Below are 24,896 nucleotides of genomic sequence, written 5' to 3'. Positions count from 1 at the left end.
ACTCTGCCCTCTTGTGGGCATATCTGGGGGCTTGTTTTATAATTCTAGACAAGTTGAAGTTCGGTCAAATAAATGCATTTGTCCGTTTCTACCACCTTGAAACACACACACACACACACACACACACACACACACACACACCCATGTCTCTCCAGACACACGCTGTGCTGTGAGTCCATGGGAGCCTTTGTGACGGTCTTTTATACAGACCATAACGTGTCCCGGGAGTGCAAGAGAAATCCCACTTAAAGAGAATGGCAGAGACATTGTGTTTGTTGCTCTTTATAGCACACGCCCCTAGTAAAATATACAGTACTAAGGGTCTGGCAAGCGCCCAAGACTGAAGAGCATTCAAGCTACAGTGAACTGTAATTATGATAGGGTGAAGGACACAGCGCATCACCACACTGTAAATATTTGTCAGTGACAGTGAGATCCAGATTTGCGAATAACAAATTGATTTAAAAAATGCTTGTCAAGCAAGTGAAATATACTAAATTAAATCAACACTTTTTTTTTTTAAATGATTCATCGAGTTTGGTTTACTGAATCAGTGTATAAAATATAATCTTAGGAATCGCAGGTGCTGTTGTCATTAGTTTCAAGCTGGACGAGTGATCCTGCAACTTTTAGTGTCCCATCGTGCGGCAGAATCAATTCAACTTTGAACAGGGGCAAAGTATTATTGACTTGAATTGGCTTTAAGAAGAGGGACTGTACAGCATTGATTCACAGCACCCATTACTGGAATCTGTGAGAGTACAGGGCTGTTGAGAGAGAGACAGGATTGTGAATCTGTGAGAGTGCAGCGCTGTTGAGAGAGAGACAGGATTGTGAATCTGTGAGAGTGCAGCGCTGTTGAGAGACAGGATTGTGAATCTGTGAGAGTGCAGCGCTGTTGAGAGACAGGTTTGTGAATCTGTGAGAGTGCAGCGCTGTTGAGAGACAGGACTCTGAATCTGAATCTTTTAATGCCAGCGTTTCTATCTTTCAGCAGAGTGTAGAATGAAGACTCCTCTGCTGTTGCTCTGCATTGCTAGTCTATGGGCTGCCTCAGTCCAGATCACAGAAGGTAAGTGTGAGTTCTGTGCTGGAGATTCTCCAGGGACCTGAGGACCAGGAGGCTGCAAATTCACTTGGGGGTAGCAGCTCTGAAAGAGTTTACCACAACGCTTTTGCAGGGTAATGCTTCACGGTGACTCAGTGACAACAGCAGCTCAGATCTGAATGTTTCACAGAAACCAAGTGGATTGGCTGACATGCTACGGTATGTTAATAGTAACTGACAGTCAGGGTCTATTCTCTGTTCTTACCCAGGCTGTGTGCGAGATCTGCAAGTGGGCACAGACTTCCCAGGGGATGATGTCGCCAACGTGTTTGCTCCGGACGCAGAGTACTGCCAGCTTATCAGGGTCTAGTGCTATATATTATAAAGACATTTCAGAGGGCTGGATCGCATCAATATCAGGGTCTAGTGCTATATATTATAAAGACATGTCAGAGGGCTGGATCGCATCAATATCAGGGTCTAGTGCTGTATATTATAAAGACATTTCAGAGGGCTGGATCGCATCAATATCAGGGTCTAGTGCTATATATTATAAAGACATGTCAGAGGGCTGGATCGCATCAATATCAGGGTCTAGTGCTATATATTATAAAGACATTTCAGAGGGCTGGATCGCATCAATATCAGGGTCTAGTGCTATATATTATAAAGACATGTCAGAGGGCTGGATCGCATCAATACAGCACTGACCTCCTTTTCTTTCCCTCCTCCTCCCCCTCCTCTGATCTCTCTATCTCTGTTCCTCTGGAATCTACCACACTCTCTCCCTCTTCCTCAGCTAAAAACCTTGGAGTCACCCTGGACCCCTGCCTCTCTTATTCCCAGCACATCTCCACTCTGGCACGCACTTGCAGATTCTTCCTGAGCAACATCCGAAGAATCCGACCCTTCCTCACCAACTATGCTACCCAGCTCCTGGTCCAGGCCCTGGTACTCTCCCGCCTAGACTACTGCAACTCCCTCCTGGCTGGCCTCCCTGCGTCCGCCACCCGTCCGCTCCAGCTCATCCAGAACTCTGCTGCTCGCCTGGTGTTCTCTCTACCTCGCTTCGCCCACGCTACTCCACTACTCCGCTCGCTCCACTGGCTCCCGATCACCGCTCGCATCCAGTTCAAGACTCTTGTACTAGCCTACAGATGCCTTGATCAGACTGCACCCAGCTACCTCCAGACCCTCATCTCTCCCTACACCCCCACTCGACCTCTCCGCTCCGCCTGCACTAGAAGACTGGCTCTACCTCCGCTACGCTCCCCTGCCTCCCGAGCCCGCTCCTTCTCCACCCTTGCTCCGCAGTGGTGGAACGACCTTCCTACAGATGTCAGGACTGCCCAGTCCCTGACCACATTCCGGCGCCTCCTTAAGACTCACCTCTTCAAACAGCACCTGTAGAACTCCTCTGTTGTATCCTGGGACACTATCACCCTTCATTTAAATATGCTTTATTTTGCTCTTATCTGCCCCCTATTTTACTGCATTTAATCCTGTACCTCAGAATATTGTAATCTCCCAAGTGTTTAATCTGTAGTATTTTGTACTTAATCATATCCTGATGTAACTATCACTACTTAATCATATCCTGATGTAACTTTCACTATTATCTGCTGTATTATTGAATTGTGGTTTGTCACACTTGAGAATTATTGTATTTCTTGTTCTTATTGTATGACTTATATTGTAACACTTGAATGTATTTGTATTTGCTTGCGATTGTAAGTCGCCCTGGATAAGGGCGTCTGCTAAGAAATAAATAATAATAATAATAATAATAATAATAATATCAGGGTCTAGTGCTATATATTATAAAGACATGTCAGAGGGCTGGATCGCATCAATATCAGGGTCTAGTGCTGTATATTATAAAGACATTTCAGAGGGCTGGATCGCATCAATATCAGGGTCTAGTGCTGTATATTATAAAGACATTTCAGAGGGCTGGATCGCATCAATATCAGGGTCTAGTGCTATATATAATAAAGACATTTCAGAGGGCTGGATCGCATCAATATCAGGGTCTAGTGCTATATATTATAAAGACATGTCAGATGGCATTCATGTTGACAGTAGACATTAATCAACGCACTTTAATATCATTGCTTGTTTGTTTCAGGTGCTTAAAGTTTGCTGAGGAGCTTCCCATCAAACCAAACTGAAGCACAGAGCTGCCCCATCGACACCTACACAGGACGGACTGGGGGGACTCGCTTCGAAAAAGATTTAAAAATAAATAAATAAATTCTGTTTCTGTTTACAGTTTACATTCAATATTGAGCCTGCCACTGTTCAAATTTCTGTATGACACAAAACACAGCACTGACCTGCTTCAGCTGTCTATTTTTAACAATATTAAATATCTGGGGCATATGGGGGACAACATAGCCCATTATGATGCAAGGATGGAAACCAGACTCCCGTTGCACAGCAGTTTGATCCATTCCTGGTTTCACTGCGAGTTTAATAAGACGCACCTGAGCTTGTTACCTGGACACACTGTGGCTAATGAAGCTCGCAGCAGTAAAACCTCCAATGGGTGAAACTGCTGTGCAATAGGAGTCTGGTTACCATCCCTGTGGTGCCATAGCATTTTAACTGTCAGCTACAGTTTAAACAACAGTGATGCAAGCACTATTATTAGGAGAATGTTTTAAGATTGGAGAACGGTTTCTACAAACGGTTACAGCATGTTTAACCAATCGACACATTCATACCACTGACTCATTGTGTGACCCTGAGCAAGTCACTTCACCTCCTTGTGCTCCGTCTTTCGGGTGAGACGTAGTTGTCAGTGACTCTGCAGCTGATGCATAGTTCACACACCCTAGCCTCTGTAAGTCGCCTTGGATAAAGGCGTCTGCTAGATAATAATACCGTGTGGCGGTGTGATTACGGATTGTGACAGTGCCCTCTGGAATATCAAGGTACATTAACACATAAATATATCGATAACAAATACATTCTTTTAAGAGGTGTGTCTCTATAACGTTCCTCCCACCTGCAGATGGCGCTGCAGCCGGTTCAGCCCCGCAGTGTGAGCGGCTCGGCGGCTTTCATATTCCCGCAGTGCCGACAGTGCGATTCGCTGCTCTTGACCCTGCGCGTATTATTTCCGCGGTCACTCTATAAAGTGTCCACGCTTTGCTCGGCGAGTCTCTTTCTTCCGGGCCACAGTATTAGTGAGTGTTTAAACGCTCTCTTTAACAACTAAAAAAAATAAAAAAAAATACAAAAAATACTAAAAACGTCTTTTAAAAAAAAATTATAATTACAAAAAAACATTAAAAAAAATATACCGGAACTAAAAAAATATATAATTACAGTATAAAATAAATAAATAAAAAAAAACGCAAAAATAAATAAAACTGTCTCCTTTTTTTTTTGATTAAGTTCACGTACAGCAGGCCTCAGGCTACGACCGTCTGAAGTTTTATTAATTTTCAAAGAAAGAAAAGTTCCTTCGGATTACACGCTTTCCTAATTCGAGAAGTTTCTTCAGGCGCTTTAGCACCGCAGCTGCTGGCCTCACCGCTTCTTATATTAGTTTATTTGCACACTAGGAATACAGTGTTGCTTACTTATAATAGTTAGTAAGCGCTCATTTGTATTGTTGAAATATATAATTTAGCCCAGCCTTTTAAAATTAAAAGACAACTTGGCCAAAAAAAAACAACCTGCATATCAAAAGTTCAAACATTTTTAAATTAAACACAATCTATACTCGTTTTCAATATTTACCATGAACGCGGCGGCGGCGGCGGCGGTCGCGACCAGCTATCCAATGGCTTCTCTCTATGTCGGCGACCTGCACCCCGATATTACTGAAGCAATGCTCTACGAGAAGTTCAGCCCAGCGGGGCCGGTGCTGTCTATCCGAGTCTGTCGCGACATGATCACCAGACGCTCCTTGGGCTATGCCTATGTCAACTTTCAACAGCCAGCAGATGGTAAGACTGCCAGCAGCCAGCATGCGTGTGCGTGTGTGTGTGTGCCTGCATCGCTGTGGTTGTTTAATAGCTGTCATGTATTGGTATGTTTTGAGCTGAACTGGTAACCAGTAAGCGACAGCCGGACTCATCCCTGTCAACTGGGACCGCATAACACTGTACCTGCCTCAATAAAAATGAATAACATTCAAACAGTGCGTTTGAGCCATTCCTGGTATTGCTGTGAGTTTCATTCACAATAACCTGCGCTTGTGTTGCAGCTGTACAGCTCACAGTAAAACCTGGAGCGGGCTCCTGACTGCGACACCGTGGGATTGTACATAAACACACCTCTCTCTGTACATGCACACCCCACCCTCAGCAGCCGGACTGGGTCCGTATTCCAAGCGGATTGAGTTCTGGAGGGGCTTCGTTGGTGCTTAGGGGAGGAGGAGGAGGAGCGAGTCTCAGTGCTGTGTGTGGTGAGAGCTCACGATGATGAAGAGCTGTGCCACTCATGCAGGCTCACACACGCCGACAACAAAGGGGCTCAAGTTTCTCAAATAAACCAGACGATTTTGATTTTCCTCCTCGTTGGTTTTTGGGGTGAAGGAAGCTGCAAACCCCCTCTTGAACACACTCGAGCTGGATAGACACAGATCACACGCCAGCATGATTAATGCTGTTCATTGGTAGGCATGCGAAACACACTTCCATTGGAAATGTGCCAGGCCGTTCTGCACGTTGCTGTGCTTACACTGTGACCATGGTTTGCCTTGTTTTGTTTGCTGCACTCATTTTATTCGTCTGTGTGCAGGGATGGGAATAACTCCCACTGCATAGCAGTGTCATCCATTCCTGGTTTTGCTGTGATTTAATAAGAATCTCTTTAACTTACTACCTGTACACTGTGGCTAAGCGAGCTCGTGTCAAAACCTGGAATGGGTGAAAGTGCTATGCAATAGGAGGCTTATTTCCATCTCTGGTGTGTTTTTGGAATGCCTCGACTAACAGGTGTGCTGAAACCCACCCTGCCTGTCCCGAATCATGCAAGACTCCCGTTGCAGAGCAGTGTGATCCATCCCAGGGTTTTCAACTGTGAGCCTTCATTGCAAGTTAGCACTGCAGGAGGAGCAAGCAGTCTAGGTTCACACTAAAACCTGCAGTGGCTTAAACGGCAGTGCCATGGGAGTCATTTAATTTATTACTATGTAATAAAGATGCACAGACTTTCACCCAGTCCAGTTTTCAATACATAACCCCCCCCCCCCCCAAAAAAAAGAAAATCAGTCAATCTAAATGTTTCACATAGCTCCTTCCAGCTCAAAGCGATTCACGATCAATAAAGTAAAAAGCCTGACGAAAACAAGACCAGACGATAAACGAACAGGTAAAATAAAAACATGAAATCTCAGTCAGTCAGAAAGCAGAAGATGTGATATTCACGCCTGCACTCTTTTCATCTGGGTTCAACCTGAGCGAGGGAGGAGGGAGGAGGGAGGAGGGAGGAGGGAGGAGGGAGGAGGGGGGAGGGGAGTCGACAACTCCTCCCTGCTGACCTAACCTTAGCAACCTGAATCCAGTTACAGCCAATCAAGCCATTGCGTCGGGTTCTAGGAGAATTATTATTATTATTATTCTTCTTGTTATTCCTGTGATGCAGGGTATGCATGAATGCCGCTGGGGAGAGGAGGGGTTCTGCGTTCGTTTGCTTTCTGAACTCCAGCGTTTGGGATACTTTGCGAATGCAGAAGTTGCATTGGTTGCTTGTTGATGTTTTTCCCCCTACGCACTGAAGCAGGCTTGCGTTTGGCAGTGCGGTCCTGCTGTTGCTGTCTCTCGCTGTGCCCCGGTCATCGGGTCGTGTTAAACTGCATTCCTCTGCCGCACATTCCTCTGAAGGACCCCTCGCTAGACTATAAATAAACCCAGCGCTGTGGAAGCCTGGGCTCCTGCCTCTCTGAAAAACTGCACCGCGTCGAAGTCCCCCAGGGACACAAGGCACATCCAGGTATCAGTGTGCTGCTCACCCCAGTTCAGCTCCTACATTGCAAGAAAGGCAAGCGGCTGATCAGTTTTAATTGTTTGAGCTGCCTATTTGTGAAACATCTGAAATACTTGTGCTTCGTGCTGGAAGTCGGTGTCGAAGCTCTGGGGTGTAGCGGCAGAGTTTGTTATGGTTTACGACATTAACCCCTCTGCTGCTGGACAGCAGCGCCTGGAACGGTTTACCAAGTAGAGTCAACCGACTGTGTCAGGAGCAAGAGGTTAAAACATATATTCAGACTCCTGTTGCACAGCACCCATTCCAGGTTTTAATACAAGTGTGACTGGCCCCAGTGTGCAGGTAACACAGCACAGGTGTGTCTTATTAAACTCAAAGTGTAAACCAGGAATGGATCAAACTGAGATGCAATTTCACATTCATAGTTAACGTTTAACGTTCGCAGACCCTCAGGTAACACCAGCCTACCTTACCTGAGGTAGCATTAGGGAGTGCAGGGTTATTGCGACATGGGGTCTGTGAAACCAGCTTTAACTTTGACACCCTAACCCCTGCCAGTTGCACTGCTTGCGTGTGTGTGAGAGAGAGAGAGGTGTGCCCCCCCTCACTGACTGTCCCCCCCCCACCCCTCCCTAGCTGAGAGAGCTCTGGACACCATGAACTTTGACGTGGTCAAGGGCAAGCCGATCCGCATCATGTGGTCGCAGAGAGACCCCTCCCTGAGGAAGTCGGGGGTTGGCAACGTGTTCATCAAGAACCTGGACAAGTCCATCGACAACAAGGCTCTGTACGATACCTTCTCCGCCTTCGGGAACATCCTGTCCTGCAAGGTAGATCCCACAGCCTGGAGATACACATCTCATGAGCAAGGGGGTCCTGGCAAGAGAAATAACACAGTGTAAAAATCAATGACAAGAAAGAGACGAAGCATTCAAGCAGGACAGAAACAGAGCATTGCACGCACACACACATACGCACGCACCCTCTCCCAGACCCATACGCACCCTCGCCCCGACTCCCTCAGGGATGGAAATAAGACTCCTAGTACATAGCCGTGCCACCCATTCCAGGTTTTACTACAAGCTTGATTAATAACAGTAGTAATAATAATAATACTTGCATCACTGTTGTCTAAAATGTAGCTGACAGTTAAAATGCTAAGGCACCACAGGGCTGGTAATAAGACTCCTATTGCACAGCAGTTTCACCCATTCCAGGTTTTACTATGAGCTTGATTAGCCACTGTGTGTATAAGTGTAACAAGCTCAGGTATGTCTTATTAAACTTGTAGGAAAACCAGGAATGGATCAAACTGCCATGCAACGGGAGTCTTATTTCCCTCCCTGTTGTTACACCCTACACTAAACACCCTTGTCTGTTTAAACCCACACTGCTATTTCTCAAGACTTGCTGGACACAGTGTGTTTGAGTGAAGCTCCAGACAGCTAGCTCTGGTCTCTAATCGGACCCCTGGTTCTGGTCCGTTCCAGGTGGTGTGTGATGAGAACGGCTCCAAGGGCTACGCCTTCGTCCACTTTGAGACGCAGGATGCTGCGGACCGGGCCATCGAGAAGATGAACGGCATGCTGCTGAATGACCGCAAGGTGTGAGTGTCTCGCTGTCCGCTGAGCCGGTGTCAGACTGCTAGCAATCGTGTATCCAGAGCACTTTGCTGTTCAAAAGCAAGTAGCACAGAAAACATCACGTGTGTGCTCTTTATCATAGTGTTCAAGTACAAAGAGAAATGTGCAGGTCCTTAATATCGCCCACTGCACACCGTGAGGTAGCGAATGCATCTCCGGCTTCAAGCCCACTGTTTAGCAAAAGCAATCGCTGCATCATCAGTGTTGAATATTGAATTGAAGTATGTGTGTCATTTGTAGTTGGGAGTCACCTGTGCATATTAACTTATAGATACCCCTGATAACCTAGATCTGGGATGGGCAGGTAAGCCAGACAGGGACCCCCCCTTGTCAGTGCTGGTGTGGAGGTCTCTCTCTCTGTCGGTGACCCCCTTGTCAGTGCTGGTGTGGGGGTCTCTCTCTCTGTCGGTGACCCCCTTGTCAGTGCTGGTGTGGGGGTCTCTCTCTCTCTCTGTCGGTGACCCCCTTGTCAGTGCTGGTGTGGGGGTCTCTCTCTCTCTCTGTCGGTGACCCCCTTGTCAGTGCTGGTGTGGGGGTCTCTCTCTGTCGGTGACCCTCTTGTCAGTGCTGGTGTGGGGGTCTCTCTCTCTGTCGGTGACCCCCTTGTCAGTGCTGGTGTGGGGGTCTCTCTGTCGGTGACCCCCTTGTCAGTGCTGGTGTGGGTGTCTCTCTCTCTCTCTCTGTCGGTGACCCCCTTGTCAGTGCTGGTGTGGGGGTCTCTCTCTCTGTCGGTGACCCCCTTGTCAGTGCTGGTTTGTGCCCCCGTTCCTTGCAGGTTCGTGGGCCGGTTCAAGTCTCGGAAGGAGCGGGAGGCGGAGCTGGGGGCCAAAGCCAAGGAGTTCACCAACGTGTACGTGAAGAACTTTGGGGACGACATGAGCGACGAGACGCTGCAGGAGCTCTTCAACGCCTACGGTAACTGAAGGGGGAGCAGCCGCGCTGACTAGCATTATTATTAGTGCTGGGATGAACGTGGCTCTTCATAGCATTCGATATTCTTGAATACAAATGAATTGCACTAGCTTGAGAACAAAAGTATAATTCCTACCGTGTAAAATAAACCTGAACGGATCAGAACAGGGTCGTGTTCTCCACGGGATGCATTGCAAGCAGTTGATTGTGATTGTGATTGTGAGCAGTGAGTGCTGCGCTGACCTCTCTCTCTCACCTGCCCAGGTAAGACCCTGAGTGTGAAGGTCATGACCGATGCCACGGGCAAGTCAAGAGGCTTCGGATTCGTCAGCTACGAGAAACACGAGGACGCCAGCAAGGTGGGAGTCACCTGCACAGCATGAAGTGAATTACCTTACGCTGCCTGCACAGCGCTGCACATTGCGCCGTTTTGACAGTGCAGGGATGGAAAATAAGTTTAATCCATGCCTGGTTTTCACAGTGAGTTTAATAAGACACACCTGAGCCTGCTACCTGCACACACTGGGGCTAATCAAGCTGGTAGTAAAACCTGGACCGGTCTGTGGTCCAGTCTCACCCACCCCTCTCCTCTCGCCCCTCTCCCAGGCGGTGGAGGAGATGAATGGGAAGGAGCTCGGTGGGAAGCTGGTGTTCGTGGGGCGTGCTCAGAAGAAGGTGGAGCGGCAGGCGGAGCTGAAGAGGAGGTTCGAGCAGCTGCAGCAGGAGAGGATCAGCCGCTACCAGGTAGGGAGGGGAGGGGAGGGGGGGATAGGGGAGGGTAAGGGAGTGCTGAGAGTGGGTTTCGTTCTCTTGCACGTTCTCTTTTCTGTGTCGGGGTGTGTGTCTCACTCAAAGAGCTTCATTAGAGCCACCTAACACTTACAAACGTTCTGTTTCCTTAAATCCAAAAGAATAGCTATAATGAATGAGCACGTTTCTTATAGAGCCTGCTGTGGTGCGCATAATAACGTCTTGCCCTTGTGTTCAGGGTGTGAATCTCTACATCAAGAATCTGGACGACACCATCGATGATGAGAAACTGCGCCAGGAGTTCATCCCCTTTGGCTCCATCACCAGCACCAAGGTGAGGAGGGGGATCAGCAGAGGGGCCTCAGGAGGGTCCGTGTGCGTGCGTGCGTGTGAGAGTGTGCAGGTCTCGCTCTGTGTGTCTCAGCACTCTGTATTAACCCCTCGCTCCCCTCGTGCTGTGCGCAGGTCATGCTGGAGGAGGGCCGTTCAAAGGGCTTCGGGTTCGTGTGCTTCTCTTCGCCGGAGGAGGCCACCAAGGCGGTGACGGAGATGAACGGGCGCATCGTGGGCTCCAAGCCGCTGTACGTGGCGCTGGCTCAGCGCAAGGAGGAGCGCAAGGCCCACCTCACCAACCAGTACATGCAGCGCATCGCTGGCATGAGGGCCATGCCAGCCAACACCATCCTCAACCAGTTCCAGCCGGCCGGAGGCTACTTCATGCCAGCCCTGCCCCAGGCGAGTGAGGGGGGCACTGCAGGGAGGGTGACACTGTAGAATTACTGTGCAGGTTTACCGAGGTGAACTTTTAGAAGGTGTAGCCACAGGCACTGTGTGTGTGTGTGTGTTGATTTGTGAGACTCTGTATAGGTGTGTGTTGTGTTGATTCTGTGTGTGTTTCTCCCTTCAGGCTCAGAACAGAGCGACCTACTACTCCCCTAACCAGCTGGCCCAGGTGAGACCGAGCCCGCGCTGGCAGCAGCAGGGAGGGAGGCCTCAAGGTGAGACACATGACCTTGTATTGACCTCATTTGATATACCTCTGCAAAACAGAGGGTCTCGCTGCTGCCTGCAGAAAGCTGGGAAACCTAAACAAAATGATAATTACAATTCAGAAGTCAAGTTTAAAGTGTGCGTCAACTGATCCAGGACAGCGTTGCCCTTCTTCAATTGGCTGCAGAGCAGCAGCTGTTGATTTGTCAGATTAGAGATTTCTGAGTCATGGCATTAGGGTGTGAATCAGTGGGTTACCAAGGGTTACCCAGGGTTACCAAGGGTTACCTAGCCACACTGTTGATGCTGAACCACTGGGATCCTTTCAGACCCGACTGAAGTTTTGAGATCAGTCTGAACCGGACGAGCGCTGATGTGTTGAAGGGCCTCTTGTTGGTAAATGTTCTAGTTTGCCCTCTCCCCCTCCCTCCCAGGTGGGTACCAGTCTGTGCCCAACGCCCTGCGCCAGTCCGGCCCCCGACCCAGCCTGAGACACCTGGGACCCAGCAGCAACATGCAGGGGCCCCGCGTCATCCCCACCGGAGCACAGAGAGGGGGTGAGGAGGGGGGACCGGGGAGGAGAGTTGGGGGGGGGGGGGGCGGTCCTCTGTGAAATCACGTTGCTCCAAACGACACAGAGCGGATTAACACACTTTACAGAGCTGTAGAAAGGTCCTGCCGTGTAACTTCTGAAATGAAAGGTTTGAGACACGTGCCTGCAGCGTGCTGGCGCTCTGCTGGGTTAGAGGAGTGCAGTATTGAGGGGGCTGCACTGGGAACAGCAGCACAGTGGATAAACACGCGCGAGGTTTTACATTAGCAGACTTGTGCTTCTGTGTAGATTTGCTTGCTCTCTCACTCTCCCTCTTTCCATAGTGGCCGGCAGTCAGCCCCTGGGACCCCGCCTCCCTGTTACTGGCCCCGCCCCCCGTGCAGTCCCGCCCTACAAATACGCCGCCACAGTCCGGAGCGCTCAGCCAATCAGCATGCAGCAGGTAGGGGCAGAACTGTTAGCTAGCCAATCAGCATGCTACTAACAATATGTGATGCATGCCTTTTCTGCAGTACATATTGTCAGCGGGTAACTTTTTGTTTTTCAGGCTCAGCCGGCTGTGCTCGTCCAGGGGCAGGAGCCCCTCACAGCCTCCATGCTGGCAGCAGCACCCCCCCAGGAGCAGAAACAGATGCTGGGTGAGTGAGAGAGAGTGACAGAGGCAGAGAGATATAGATCGCTGGACGAAACACTCGCCTGCTTGACTCGGTGTCTTCTCATTTCAGTGTCTCTGATGAACGCCCTAGCCGAAGCGCTTGTGATTTTGGTTTCTGAGTGCTGGTCCAGTGTCCAGTTTGTTGACAGTGTCTCCCTGTGTCTCTTCCCCCCCGCAGGGGAGCGTCTCTTCCCTCTGATCCAGTCCATGCACCCCAGCCTGGCTGGTAAGATCACCGGCATGCTGCTGGAGATCGACAACTCGGAGCTGCTGCACATGCTGGAGTCCCACGAGTCACTGCGCTCCAAGGTACCAAACCCAGACCCCCAAAAAACAGACCCCACCCCTAACTGCACCCAGGCTCCACCCCTAACCAAACCCCCAAAACCACACCCCCAAAAAAGACCCCACCCCTAACCAAACACAGACCCCCAAAAAACAGACCCCACCCCTAACTGCACCCAGGCTCCACCCCTAACCAAACCCCCCAAACCACACCCCAAAAACAGACCCCACCCCTAACTGAACCCAGGTTCCACCCCAAATCAAAACCACACCCCAAAAAGCAGACCCCACCCCTAACTGAACCCAGACCCCAAAACCACACCCCAAAAATCAGACCCCACCCTCAACTGAACCCAAGCCCAGACTCCACCCCTAACCAAGCCCAGACTCCACCCCTAACCAAGCCCAGACTCCACCCCTAACCAAGCCCAGACTCCACCCCTACCCAAGCCCAGACTCCACCCCTAACCAAGCCCAGACTCCACCTCTAACCAAGCCCAGACTCCACCCCTAACCAAGCCCAGACTCCACCCCTAACCAAGCCCAGACTCCACCCCTAACCAAGCCCAGACTCCACCCCTAACCAAGCCCAGACTCCACCCCTAACCAAGCCAAGACTCCACCCCTACCCAAGCCCAGACTCCACCCCTACACAAGCCCAGACTCCACCCCTACCCAAGCCCAGACTCCACCCCTACCCAAGCCCAGACTCCACCCCTACCCAAGCCCAGACTCCACCCCTACCCAAGCCCAGACTCCACCCCTACCCAAGCCCAGACTCCACCCCTACACAAGCCCAGACTCCACCCCTACCCAAGCCCAGACTCCACCCCTACCCAAGCCCAGACTCCACCCCTACACAAGCCCAGACTCCACCACTACCCAAGCCCACAGCATGTGTGTCCTGCAGTGTTTTCTCGGTGTGTTTCAGCATTGCTCCGGGAGCTGAAGCCTGTGTGTAATGGCTCTCTTGCCCGCTATCCCACGCAGGTGGAGGAGGCCGTGGCTGTGCTGCAGGCTCACCAGGCCAAAAAGGACGCAACCCAGAAAGTGGGGGTCCTCCCCACGGCCACCCCAACCCCCGCCGCCACCTCCTAACAGTGAGGAGCCCGTGTGAGACCCCCATCGTACAGCAGGGAGCCCCTCGCCCAGCCAGAATGCCGGAGCACGTCACCGACTGGCAGAAATCATGGAGAACTGCATTAACTTATTGAAGGATACAAAACTTTCTTTTAAATTCTATTTTAGTAAATGTAAAAATAATATACAAAGATATTTAAATATATATTAAAACAAAATCAATTGACAAGGGTTAAAGATTTGTTTTAACAATTATTTATTTCCCTGTGGCCAGGACAAATCAATATGAAAAATAAAAAAAAGACATTTTCTTTCAGAGAGAGAGAGTAAATAAAGGAGAATGTGTTTTTTTTGTGTGTGTTTTTGTGTTTTCTGGTTGAAAGGTTGTTTGGTGGAGTTTTGGCCAGGATTGGGTTAAGCCTGGTCTGTGTGATGAATGACTTTCACAATAAAGAAATGAAATGATTCACCTGCCCGTCTTTCTTCTGTGACTGTTTATGTTTTAGAAGAATAAAACACAGACGCCTTCTCAGACAGGAACTCAGAGCAAAGCATAGGGAAGCATTGTAAAGCACAGAGAGGTCTGGTAAAGCACAGAGATGTCTGGTAAAGCATAGGGAAGCATTGTAAAGCACAGAGAGGTCTGGTAAAGCATAGGGAAGCATTGTAAAGCACAGAGAGGTCTGGTAAAGCATAGGGAAGCATTGTAAAGCACAGAGAGGTCTGGTAAAGCATAGGGAAGCATTGTAAAGCAGAGAGGTGTGGTAAAGCATAGGGAAGCATTGTAAAGCACAGAGAGGTCTGGTAAAGCATAGGGAAGCATTGTAAAGCAGAGAGGTGTGGTAAAGCATAGGGAAGCATTGTAAAGCACAGAGAGGTCTGGTAAAGCATAGGGAAGCATAGGGAAGCATTGTAAAGCACAGAGAGGTCTGGTAAAGCATAGGGAAGCATTGTAAAGCACAGAGAGGTCTGGTAAAGCATAGGGAAGCATTGTAAAGCACAGAGAGGTCTGGTAAAGCATAGGGAAGCATTGTAAAGCACAGAGAGGTCTGGTAAAGCATAGGGAAGCATTGTAAAGCACAGAGAGGTCTGGTAAAGCATAGGGAAGCATTGTAAAGCACAGAGAGGTCTGGTAAAGCATAGGGAAGCATTGTAAAGCACAGAGAGGTCTGGTAAAGCATAGGGAAGCATTGTAAAGCACAGAGGTGTGGTAAAGCATAGGGAAGCATTGTAAAGCACAGAGAGGTCTGGTAAAGCATAGGGAAGCATTGTAAAGCACAGAGAGGTCTGGTAAAGCATAGGGAAGCATTGTAAAGCACAGAGGTGTGGTAAAGCATAGGGAAGCATTGTAAAGCACAGAGAGGTCTGGTAAAGCATAGGGAAGCATTGTAAAGCACAGAGAGGTCTGGTAAAGCATAGGGAAGCATTGTAAAGCACAGAGAGGTCTGGTAAAGCATAGGGAAGCATTGTAAAGCACAGGGAGATCTGGTAAAGCACAGTATAAACCATGGGGAAACTGAAAAATGAACGCACGGATTTATCGTGGCAAATTTGCATGTAATGCATGCACGAGGAGCAGCCCGTTCACACAAAGGTGAGTCCAAAACACAATTAAGCTGGGTTCCTAATAATCTGTCCAGGCAGGTATTGAGAATGACGAGTCAGCCCTGCCTCGCTCTCAAACCACGTGTTCGAGACACAGCGGGACTGCACAGGAAAGGGCGGGGCAAGGCGGGGTTAGAGGGTAAAGGGTACAGCAACGATGGCGTCGACGAAGCGCGTACTTTACATTGGTGAGAGCATTTTGATAAGATAAATCAAACAAGCAGGATTTACAACATGAGCTAGGCGTGTTTAATAATACGAGGTGCCGTGTTTGCGAAGGCTTCCACGTCACGGAGATGTATCTGTTGATGCGGATCCTGCAGGATGGTTTTTAAATGCCTGAATGTAAAGCTGTAGAGCGAGTCTCTCGGATTACATGCTTTGAGTTTGTGTTCAAATCAGCAGCACTTATGATCGTTAAAGTCGGCGGTGTTGTTTGTGATATATAGTACGCTGTGACCAGCAGTGCTATGAATTATATATAAAACACACTCTTGAGTTTTAATAATTCAAGTGTCAAAGAGTTTGTTCTGGCATTCACCCCAGCTGCACGAAACGGCACTCTGTCTCTTTTTAAACACCCCCTCCTCTCCTCATTATGCATGTTTGAAGCCCCGTGTGCTTGTGTCCCGCAGGCGGCATCGCGGAGGAGGTGGATGAGAAGGTGCTCCACGCTGCCTTCATTCCCTTCGGAGACATCTCCGATATCCAGATCCCTCTGGACTACGAGACCGGTGAGAGCTCCCTGCACCGTCACCAGACAGGCACACAGCAGCGATGGGAACCTCACATTATTATTATTATTAATTATTAATTGTTTATTTAGCAGACACCTTTATCCAAGGCGACTTACAGAGACTCGGGTGTGTGAACTATGCATCAGCTGCAGAGTCACTTACAATTACGTCTCACCCGAAAGACAGAGCACAAGGAGGTGAAGTGACTTGCTCAGGGACACACAATGAGACAGTGGCTGAGGTGGGATTTGAACCGGGGACCTCCTGGTTACAAGCCCTTTTCTTTAACCACTGGACCACACAGCATCCTCACATAATCAATGCATAGCCTGATGCGTAGCAGGTTCACCCATCCCGTTTAACTATGCGCTTCTTCAGGGGGGTAGTTGTCTGGTGTAACAGTTTTGTGTACAATGAATGATTTCAAATGCCTGTCTCTGTTTCTCCAGAGAAACACCGAGGCTTTGCGTTCATCGAGTTTGAGATGGCAGAGGTGAGTGTGCGGGACTGGGAGGGTGAAATACTGAGCTGTGTAGAGAAGGCTGCGGCACCCATCTAGTGGCTGTGCGCTGTACTGCAATCAGCTGAACCTCCATCTCTCACAGCACAAGTAGCGATGCTGCACTGAAGAGATGAGTACTCTGGACTTGGGTTCAAGTAACTTGACTAGTGTATATATTCTTTATGTGAAAGTAAACACGCATTGTATTACCCCCCCCCCAGTTTACCAGTTGTGATGACCCTTGAGTTATTGAGAGTCTCCGGGGGGATACTAGGAGGTGCCAGTCTGTCTGTCTTTCTTACTGTGCTATTTTTTTCTCCTTCTCTTTACATCCAGGATGCTGCAGCTGCTATCGACAACATGGTGAGGAGAGCCCTGGCGACGCTGCCTTTGTTACACTGGGCTGGGTTGAGCTGGGCTGGATTGGGTTGTGCTGGGCTGGGCTGGGTTGGTTTGGGCTGGGCTGGGTTGGTTTGGGCTGAGCTGGGTTGGTTTGGGCTGAGCTGGGTTGGTTTGGGCTGAGCTGGGCTGGATTGGGTTGTGCTGGGCTGGGCTGGGTTGGTTTGGGCTGGGCTGGGTTGGTTTGGGCTGAGCTGGGTTGGTTTGGGCTGAGCTGGGCTGGATTGGGTTGAGCTGGGTTGTGCTGGGCTGGGCTGGGTTGGTTTGGGCTGGGCTGGGCTGGGCTGGATTGGGTTGAGCTGGGTTGGTTTGGCTGAGCTGGGTTGTGCTGGTTTGGGTTGTGCTGGGCTGGATTGGGTTGAGCTGGGCTGGGTTGGTTTGGGCTGAGCTGGGTTGTGCTGGGCTGGATTGGGTTGGATTGGGCTGAGCTGGGTTGAGATGTGAATCCCCTCCTGTCTCCCTCTCCCTGCAGAACGAGGCTGAGCTGTTCGGACGGACGATCCGTGTGAATATCGCCAAGCCCATGAGGATTAAGGAGGGCTCCTCCCGGGCAGGTCAGCAGCGACTGTGCAGAACCTCCCTGTACCTCCCTATACCTTTCTATACCTCCCTGTACCTTTCTATACCTCCCTATACCTTTCTATACCTCCCTATACCTTTCTATACCTCCCTGTACCTTTCTATACCTCCCTATACCATTCCATACCTCCCTATAGCTTTCCATTCTATCCAAACCTCGCTCTACCTGCCTGCTCTCCTGAACCCCCCTCTACCTGGTACAGTGAAATATAGCACATGTACAATTTACTGTCAACATGCCCACCTGGCTTAATTATCAAGGGAGCATCGTGCAATGAAATATGTGGGTAAATGAATAAATAAAATGACAGAAATGCCTCCTCTCTCTCTCTCTCTCTCTCTCTCTCTCTCTCTCTCTCTCTCTCTCTCTCTCTTCAGTGTGGACGGATGATGATTGGCTGAAGAAGTTTTCAGGGAAGACTGCGGAGGAGGGTGAGGGGGTGGAGGCGAGCGGGGACTCCGCCCAGCCCGACACGCAGGAGGTGAGCGAGGTCATCGCTGTCAGTATTGTAGTCAGGCCACACTGCCGTCCCTGTCGGGGAGCGTCTTGCTGGGCTCCCCTTCAGCGACGGGCATTTCAGCTGGCTGTGTTCCTCAAGGCCTTCTTGTCCTGGAGCGCGGGAGGAGTGTTTTAACAGCTGTGGATGTTCTGCCTGTGTTGCAGGGCGAGCCCCCGGCTAAGAAAGGCCGTGCAAACCCACAGGTCTACATGGACATCAAGATCGGGAACAAGCCAGCTGGGCGTCTGCGATTCCTCCTGAGAGCCGACATCGTACCCATGACTGCAGGTGATGCTCTCTTCTGTCCGCTGCCGAGGGATTTCAGACACGCAGCGCCAATACAAGAGAGCACGCTGGCTTACTGAGGACAAACAAAGTGCTTATACACGAGATGCAGGTTCTGCACTGTTGAGTTAGATTACAAATTAGCTTTATTTTACTTTATATACGTTAGATTTTATTATTATTATTATTATTATTATTATTATTATTATTATTATTATTATTATTATTATTGTATTTAATCTAGAGCAAGTGTTTCCAAACCTGGGGACTCCAATCAGATTGAGTTTGCAAAGGTCACTACCACTAAGAGCATAGCCAGAAATACAAGCGCTGCCAAAGTTAGTGTAGCAAATCTAACAGAAGGAGATGACCAATAAGAAGGTGGCAGGTGCTTTTGAAAGCCCCCCCCCCCATCCTCCTCCTCCTTCTCTTCTCACTCTCACCTGTCTCCCCCTCCCCCTGTCTCCAGAGAATTTCCGCTGCCTGTGCACCCACGAGAAGGGCTTCGGATACAAGGGCAGCAGCTTCCACAGGATCATCCCCCAGTTCATGTGCCAGGGGGGCGACTTCACCAACCACAACGGCACAGGTGGCAAGTCCATCTACGGGAAGAAATTCGACGACGAGAACTTCATACTGAAGCACACCGCCCCAGGTAGAGCAGGGCTGGGGCAGGGGAGGGGACCTCGTACTGGCACTGATAGATAATGCATCAGAAGAAATTCAACGACGAGATCTTCATACTGAAGCACACCGCCCCAGGTAGAGCAGGGCTGGGGTAGGGGAGGGGACCTCGTACTGGCACTGATAGATAATGCATCAGAAGAAATTCAACAACGAGATCTTCATACTGAAGCACACCGCCCCAGGTAGAGCAGGGCTGGGGTAGGGGAGGGGACCTCGTACTGGCACTGATAGATAATGCATCAGAAGCCAGTATAGCTAGTGGTGTAACTACACGAAGGACACAATATGGTCCTGATGAAGTACAATGTGCAATAAAATCAAATTAGCATTATGATGGGCAGGGAGATCATGTATATAAACCAGCTATAAATCACATTTCTTTATCAGTTATCATTTTGGTTTGACTGCATACGCTGTACTTCCATACTGGGCTAGGCTTGAGCAGGTAGGACTGGAAATATAGAGGAAATGTTTCACAGCAGTCTCAGTGTCTCTCTCTCTCGCACTTGCTCTCTGTGCGTTTCACAGCTCAGCTGTCGATGGCGAACTCGGGTCCCAACAGCAATGGCTCCCAGTTCTTCATCACCTGTGACAAGACAGACTGGCTGGACGGGAAGCATGTGGTGTTCGGAGAGCTGATGGAGGGACTGGAGGTGCTGAGAGCCATGGAGGTGAGGAGGGAGGGTATACCGGGGGAGAGGAGGGAGGGAGGGTATACTGGAGGTGCTGAGAGCCATGGAGGTGGGGAGGGAGGGAGAAAGGGTATACTGGGGGAGGGGAGAGCCGTGGAGATGGGGAGGGAGGGAGGGTATACTGGAGGTGCTGAGAGCCATGGAGGTGAGGAGGGAGGGAGAAAGGGTATACTGGGGGAGGGGAGAGCCGTGGAGATGGGGAGGGAGGGAGGGTATACTGGAGGTGCTGAGAGCCATGGAGGTGAGGAGGGAGGGAGAAAGGGTATACTGGGGGAGGGGAGAGCCGTGGAGATGGGGAGGGAGGGAGGGTATACTGGGGGAGGGGAGAGGAGCGGATGGAGGGAATGGGGTAGGTGAGGATTGGATATAGAGGGAGAGGGAAAGATAACGTTGTTTACAGAACCAAAAATCATCCTGTGAGAAAGATGCTGAGGTTTTCATTGTGTTCCCAGGCTCAGGGTTCGAAGGACGGAAAGACCAAGCAGAAGGTGATCATTTCAGACTGCGGGGAGTATGTGTGAGACGCAGGGAGCGAAGTGGGCTGGACAGACAGACAACACTCCCATTCCTTTCCAGTCTCGGACGTCTTGCTCCCAGCCCTCTGTGAGCTGAACTGCCAGCAGACCTCTGCAAGCTGCTCCCACATGCATGTAAGCAGCAGTGAAGCCTGTGGCAGTGGCTTCAGAACACACACTTGAAGGGTTTGTGAAGATTTCATGAACAAAAAAAAAAAATGAAATGCATCGCTTCAGAAATGCAGACTCGGGAGGGAGGAAAAAAAATAGTTTTGTAAATATTTATGTGAATAAAAATACTTTTTTTAAACATTTTGAAATGAAGCAGTCCAGTTGTATTTGGGGAAATAATCAGCTCATTACTGTGGATCTGAAATCCAGCTAATTCAATACAGTCTAGTGTAGAGAACTCAGTGCTGTACTGGAGATCTGAGAGCAGCTAATTCAATACAGTCTAGTGTAGAGAACTCAGTGCTGTACTGGAGATCTGAGAGCCAGCTAATTCAATACAGTCTAGTGTAGAGAACTCAGTGCTGTACTGGAGATCTGAGAGCAGCTAATTCAATACAGTCTAGTATAGAGAACTCAGTGCTGTACTGGGGATCTGAGAGCAGCTAATTCAATACAGTCTAGTGTAGAGAACTCAGTGCTGTACTGGAGATCTGAGAGCAGCTAATTCAATACAGTCTAGTGTAGAGAACTCAGTGCTGTACTGGAGATCTGAGAGCCAGCTAATTCAATACAGTCTAGTGTAGAGAACTCAGTGCTGTACTGGAGATCTGAGAGCAGCTAATTCAATACAGTCTAGTATAGAGAACTCAGTGCTGTACTGTGGATCTGAGAGCAGCTAATTCAATACAGTCTAGTGTAGAGAACTCAGCGCTGTACTGGAGATCTGAGAGCAGCTAATTCAATACAGTCTAGTATAGAGAACTCAGTGCTGTACTGTGGATCTGAGAGCAGCTAATTCAATACAGTCTAGTGTAGAGAACTCAGTGCTGTACTGGAGATCTGAGAGCAGCTAATTCAATACAGTCTAGTGTAGAGAACTCAGTGCTGTACTGGGGATCTGAGAGCAGCTAATTCAATACAGTCTAGTATAGAGAACTCAGTGCTGTACTGTGGATCTGAGAGCCAGCTAATTCAATACAGTCTAGTGTAGAGAACTCAGTGCTGTACTGTGGATCTGAGAGCAGCTAATTCAATACAGTCTAGTGTAGAGAACTCAGTGCTGTACTGGAGATCTGAGAGCAGCTAATTCAATACAGTCTAGTGTAGAGAACTCAGTGCTGTACTGGAGATCTGAGAGCCAGCTAATTCAATACAGTCTAGTATAGAGAACTCAGTGCTGTACTGGAGATCTGAGAGCAGCTAATTCAATACAGTCTAGTGTAGAGAACTCAGTGCTGTACTGGAGATCTGAGAGCCAGCTAATTCAATACAGTCTAGTATAGAGAACTCAGTGCTGTACTGTGGATCTGAGAGCAGCTAATTCAATACAGTCTAGTGTAGAGAACTCAGTGCTGTACTGGAGATCTGAGAGCCAGCTAATTCAATACAGTCTAGTATAGAGAACTCAGTGCTGTACTGTGGATCTGAGAGCAGCTAATTCAATACAGTCTAGTGTAGAGAACTCAGTGCTGTACTGGAGATCTGAGAGCAGCTAATTCAATACAGTCTAGTGTAGAGAACTCAGTGCTGTACTGGAGATCTGAGAGCCAGCTAATTCAATACAGTCTAGTATAGAGAACTCAGTGCTGTACTGTGGATCTGAGAGCAGCTAATTCAATACAGTCTAGTGTAGAGAACTCAGTGCTGTACTGTGGATCTGAGAGCAGCTAATTCAATACAGTCTAGTATAGAGAACTCAGTGCTGTACTGTGGATCTGAGAGCAGCTAATTCAATACAGTCTAGTATAGAGAACTCAGTGCTGTACTGTGGATCTGAGAGCAGCTAATTCAATACAGTCTAGTATAGAGAACTCAGTGCTGTACTGTGGATCTGAAATCCAGCTAATTCAATACAGTCTAGTATAGAGAACTCAATGCTGTACTGGAGATCTGAGAGCAGCTAATTCAATACAGTCTAGTATAGAGAACTCAGTGCTGTACTGTGGATCTGAGAGCAGCTAATTCAATACAGTCTAGTATAGAGAACTCAGTGCTGTACTGTGGATCTGAAATCCAGCTAATTCAATACAGTCTAGTATAGAGAACTCAATGCTGTACTGGAGATCTGAGAGCAGCTAATTCAATACAGTCTAGTGTAGAGAACTCAGTGCTGTACTGTGGATCTGAGAGCCAGCTAATTCAATACAGTCTAGTATAGAGAACTCAATGCTGTACTGGAGATCTGAGAGCAGCTAATTCAATACAGTCTAGTGTAGAGAACTCAGTGCTGTACTGTGGATCTGAGAGCAGCTAATTCAATACAGTCTAGTATAGAGAACTCAGTGCTGTACTGGAGATCTGAGAGCCAGCTAATTCAATACAGTCTAGTATAGAGAACTCAGTGCTGTACTGTGGATCTGAGAGCAGCTAATTCAATACAGTCTAGTGTAGAGAACTCAGTGCTGTACTGTGGATCTGAGAGCAGCTAATTCAATACAGTCTAGTGTAGAGAACTCAGTGCTGTACTGGAGATCTGAGAGCAGCTAATTCAATACAGTCTAGTGTAGAGAACTCAGTGCTGTACTGTGGATCTGAGAGCAGCTAATTCAATACAGTCTAGAGTAGAGAACTCAGTGCTGTACTGGGGATCTGAGAGCAGCTAATTCAATACAGTCTAGTGTAGAGAACTCAGTGCTGTACTGTGGATCTGAGAGCAGCTAATTCAATACAGTCTAGTATAGAGAACTCAGTGCTGTGGATCTGAGAGCAGCTAATTCAATACAGTCTAGTGTAGAGAACTCAGTGCTGTGGATCTGAGAGCCAGCTAATTCAATACAGTCTAGTGTAGAGAACTCAGTGCTGTGGATCTGAGAGCCAGCTAATTCAATACAGTCTAGTATAGAAAACTCAGTGCTGTACTGTGGATCTGAGAGCAGCTAATTCAATACAGTCTAGTGTAGAGAACTCAGTGCTGTACTGTGGATCTGAGAGCAGCTAATTCAATACAGTCTAGTGTAGAGAACTCAGTGCTGTACTGTGGATCTGAGAGCAGCTAATTCAATACAGTCTAGTGTAGAGAACTCAGTGCTGTACTGTGGATCTGAGAGCAGCTAATTCAATACAGTCTAGTATAGAGAACTCAGTGCTGTACTGTGGATCTGAGAGCAGCTAATTCAATACAGTCTAGTGTAGAGAACTCAGTGCTGTACTGGGGATCTGAGAGCCAGCTAATTCAATACAGTCTAGTGTAGAGAACTCAGTGCTGTACTGGAGATCTGAGAGCCAGCTAATTCAATACAGTCTAGTGTAGAGAACTCAGTGCTGTACTGTGGATCTGAGAGCAGCTAATTCAATACAGTCTAGTGTAGAGAACTCAGTGCTGTACTGTGGATCTGAGAGCAGCTAATTCAATACAGTCTAGTATAGAGAACTCAGTGCTGTACTGTGGATCTGAGAGCAGCTAATTCAATACAGTCTAGTGTAGAGAACTCAGTGCTGTACTGGGGATCTGAGAGCCAGCTAATTCAATACAGTCTAGTGTAGAGAACTCAGTGCTGTACTGGAGATCTGAGAGCAGCTAATTCAATACAGTCTAGTGTAGAGAACTCAGTGCTGTACTGGGGATCTGAGAGCCAGCTAATTCAATACAGTCTAGTATAGAGAACTCAGTGCTGTACTGTGGATCTGAGAGCAGCTAATTCAATACAGTCTAGTGTAGAGAACTCAGTGCTGTGGATCTGAGAGCAGCTAATTCAATACAGTCTAGTGTAGAGAACTCAGTGCTGTACTGTGGATCTGAGAGCAGCTAATTCAATACAGTCTAGTATAGAAAACTCAGTGCTGTACTGTGGATCTGAGAGCCAGCTAATTCAATACAGTCTAGTATAGAGAACTCAGTGCTGTACTGGGGATCTGAGAGCAGCTAATTCAATACAGTCTAGTGTAGAGAACTCAGTGCTGTACTGTGGATCTGAGAGCAGCTAATTCAATACAGTCTAGTATAGAAAACTCAGTGCTGTACTGTGGATCTGAGAGCAGCTAATTCAATACAGTCTAGTGTAGAGAACTCAGTGCTGTACTGGAGATCTGAGAGCCAGCTAATTCAATACAGTCTAGTGTAGAGAACTCAGTGCTGTACTGGAGATCTGAGAGCCAGCTAATTCAATACAGTCTAGTGTAGAGAACTCAGTGCTGTACTGGGGATCTGAGAGCCAGCTAATTCAATACAGTCTAGTGCAGAGAACTCAGTGCTGTACTGGAGATCTGAGAGCCAGCTAATTCAATACAGTCTAGTATAGAGAACTCAGTGCTGTACTGGGGATCTGAGAGCAGCTAATTCAATACAGTCTAGTGTAGAGAACTCAGTGCTGTGGATCTGAGAGCAACTAATTCAATACAGTCTAGTATAGAGAACTCAGTGCTGTA

General features: G+C 48.5%; 3 protein-coding genes across 6 annotated transcripts; all 3 read left to right on the top strand.

Moving 5' to 3' along the window:
• The first annotated feature begins 737 nt into the window (after nucleotides 1-737).
• Nucleotides 738-2,570, top strand: LOC117413758 (uncharacterized). Of its 3 annotated transcripts, none has more exons than XR_009308878.1 (3): nucleotides 738-909; nucleotides 998-1,072; nucleotides 1,318-1,611. XR_009308878.1 is itself a non-coding variant. In XM_059000277.1 (3 exons), the coding sequence occupies exons 2-3, from the start codon at nucleotides 1,006-1,008 to the stop codon at nucleotides 2,456-2,458; spliced, it is 678 nt and encodes a 225-aa protein (XP_058856260.1). In that variant the 5' UTR covers nucleotides 738-909; nucleotides 998-1,005; the 3' UTR covers nucleotides 2,459-2,570. The 3 variants fall into 3 exon arrangements, 1 of the variants encoding a protein (XP_058856260.1); XM_059000277.1 differs by lacking the exon at nucleotides 1,318-1,611 and adding an exon at nucleotides 1,848-2,570; XR_009308877.1 differs by lacking the exon at nucleotides 738-909 and having other exon boundaries at nucleotides 918-1,072.
• Nucleotides 2,571-4,203: 1,633 nt separating this feature from the next.
• Nucleotides 4,204-14,334, top strand: LOC117414066 (polyadenylate-binding protein 4-like). Of its 2 annotated transcripts, XM_034023725.3 has the most exons (14): nucleotides 4,204-5,007; nucleotides 7,628-7,821; nucleotides 8,482-8,597; nucleotides 9,410-9,549; nucleotides 9,811-9,905; nucleotides 10,153-10,290; nucleotides 10,535-10,630; nucleotides 10,762-11,031; nucleotides 11,204-11,294; nucleotides 11,721-11,843; nucleotides 12,163-12,281; nucleotides 12,387-12,477; nucleotides 12,673-12,803; nucleotides 13,770-14,334. In XM_034023725.3, exons 1-14 carry the CDS (start codon nucleotides 4,800-4,802, stop codon nucleotides 13,875-13,877), a joined length of 1,920 nt encoding a protein of 639 aa, XP_033879616.2. In that variant the 5' UTR covers nucleotides 4,204-4,799; the 3' UTR covers nucleotides 13,878-14,334. The 2 variants fall into 2 exon arrangements, with proteins under 2 accessions (XP_033879616.2, XP_033879617.2); XM_034023726.3 differs by lacking the exon at nucleotides 11,721-11,843.
• Nucleotides 14,335-15,531: 1,197 nt separating this feature from the next.
• Nucleotides 15,532-20,680, top strand: LOC117414067 (peptidyl-prolyl cis-trans isomerase E). Its single transcript, XM_034023727.3, has 10 exons — nucleotides 15,532-15,652; nucleotides 16,100-16,198; nucleotides 16,651-16,694; nucleotides 17,040-17,066; nucleotides 17,575-17,656; nucleotides 18,060-18,163; nucleotides 18,346-18,469; nucleotides 18,936-19,121; nucleotides 19,682-19,824; nucleotides 20,298-20,680. The coding sequence occupies exons 1-10, from the start codon at nucleotides 15,622-15,624 to the stop codon at nucleotides 20,364-20,366; spliced, it is 909 nt and encodes a 302-aa protein (XP_033879618.1). The 5' UTR covers nucleotides 15,532-15,621; the 3' UTR covers nucleotides 20,367-20,680.
• Nucleotides 20,681-24,896: the final 4,216 nt, after the last annotated feature.

This window comes from Acipenser ruthenus, chromosome 25, assembly GCF_902713425.1.
Source record: "Acipenser ruthenus chromosome 25, fAciRut3.2 maternal haplotype, whole genome shotgun sequence".
NCBI lineage: Eukaryota > Metazoa > Chordata > Actinopteri > Acipenseriformes > Acipenseridae > Acipenser > Acipenser ruthenus.
Note: the sequence above shows the minus strand (reverse complement) of the source record. Positions and strands in the feature narration are given on the sequence as shown.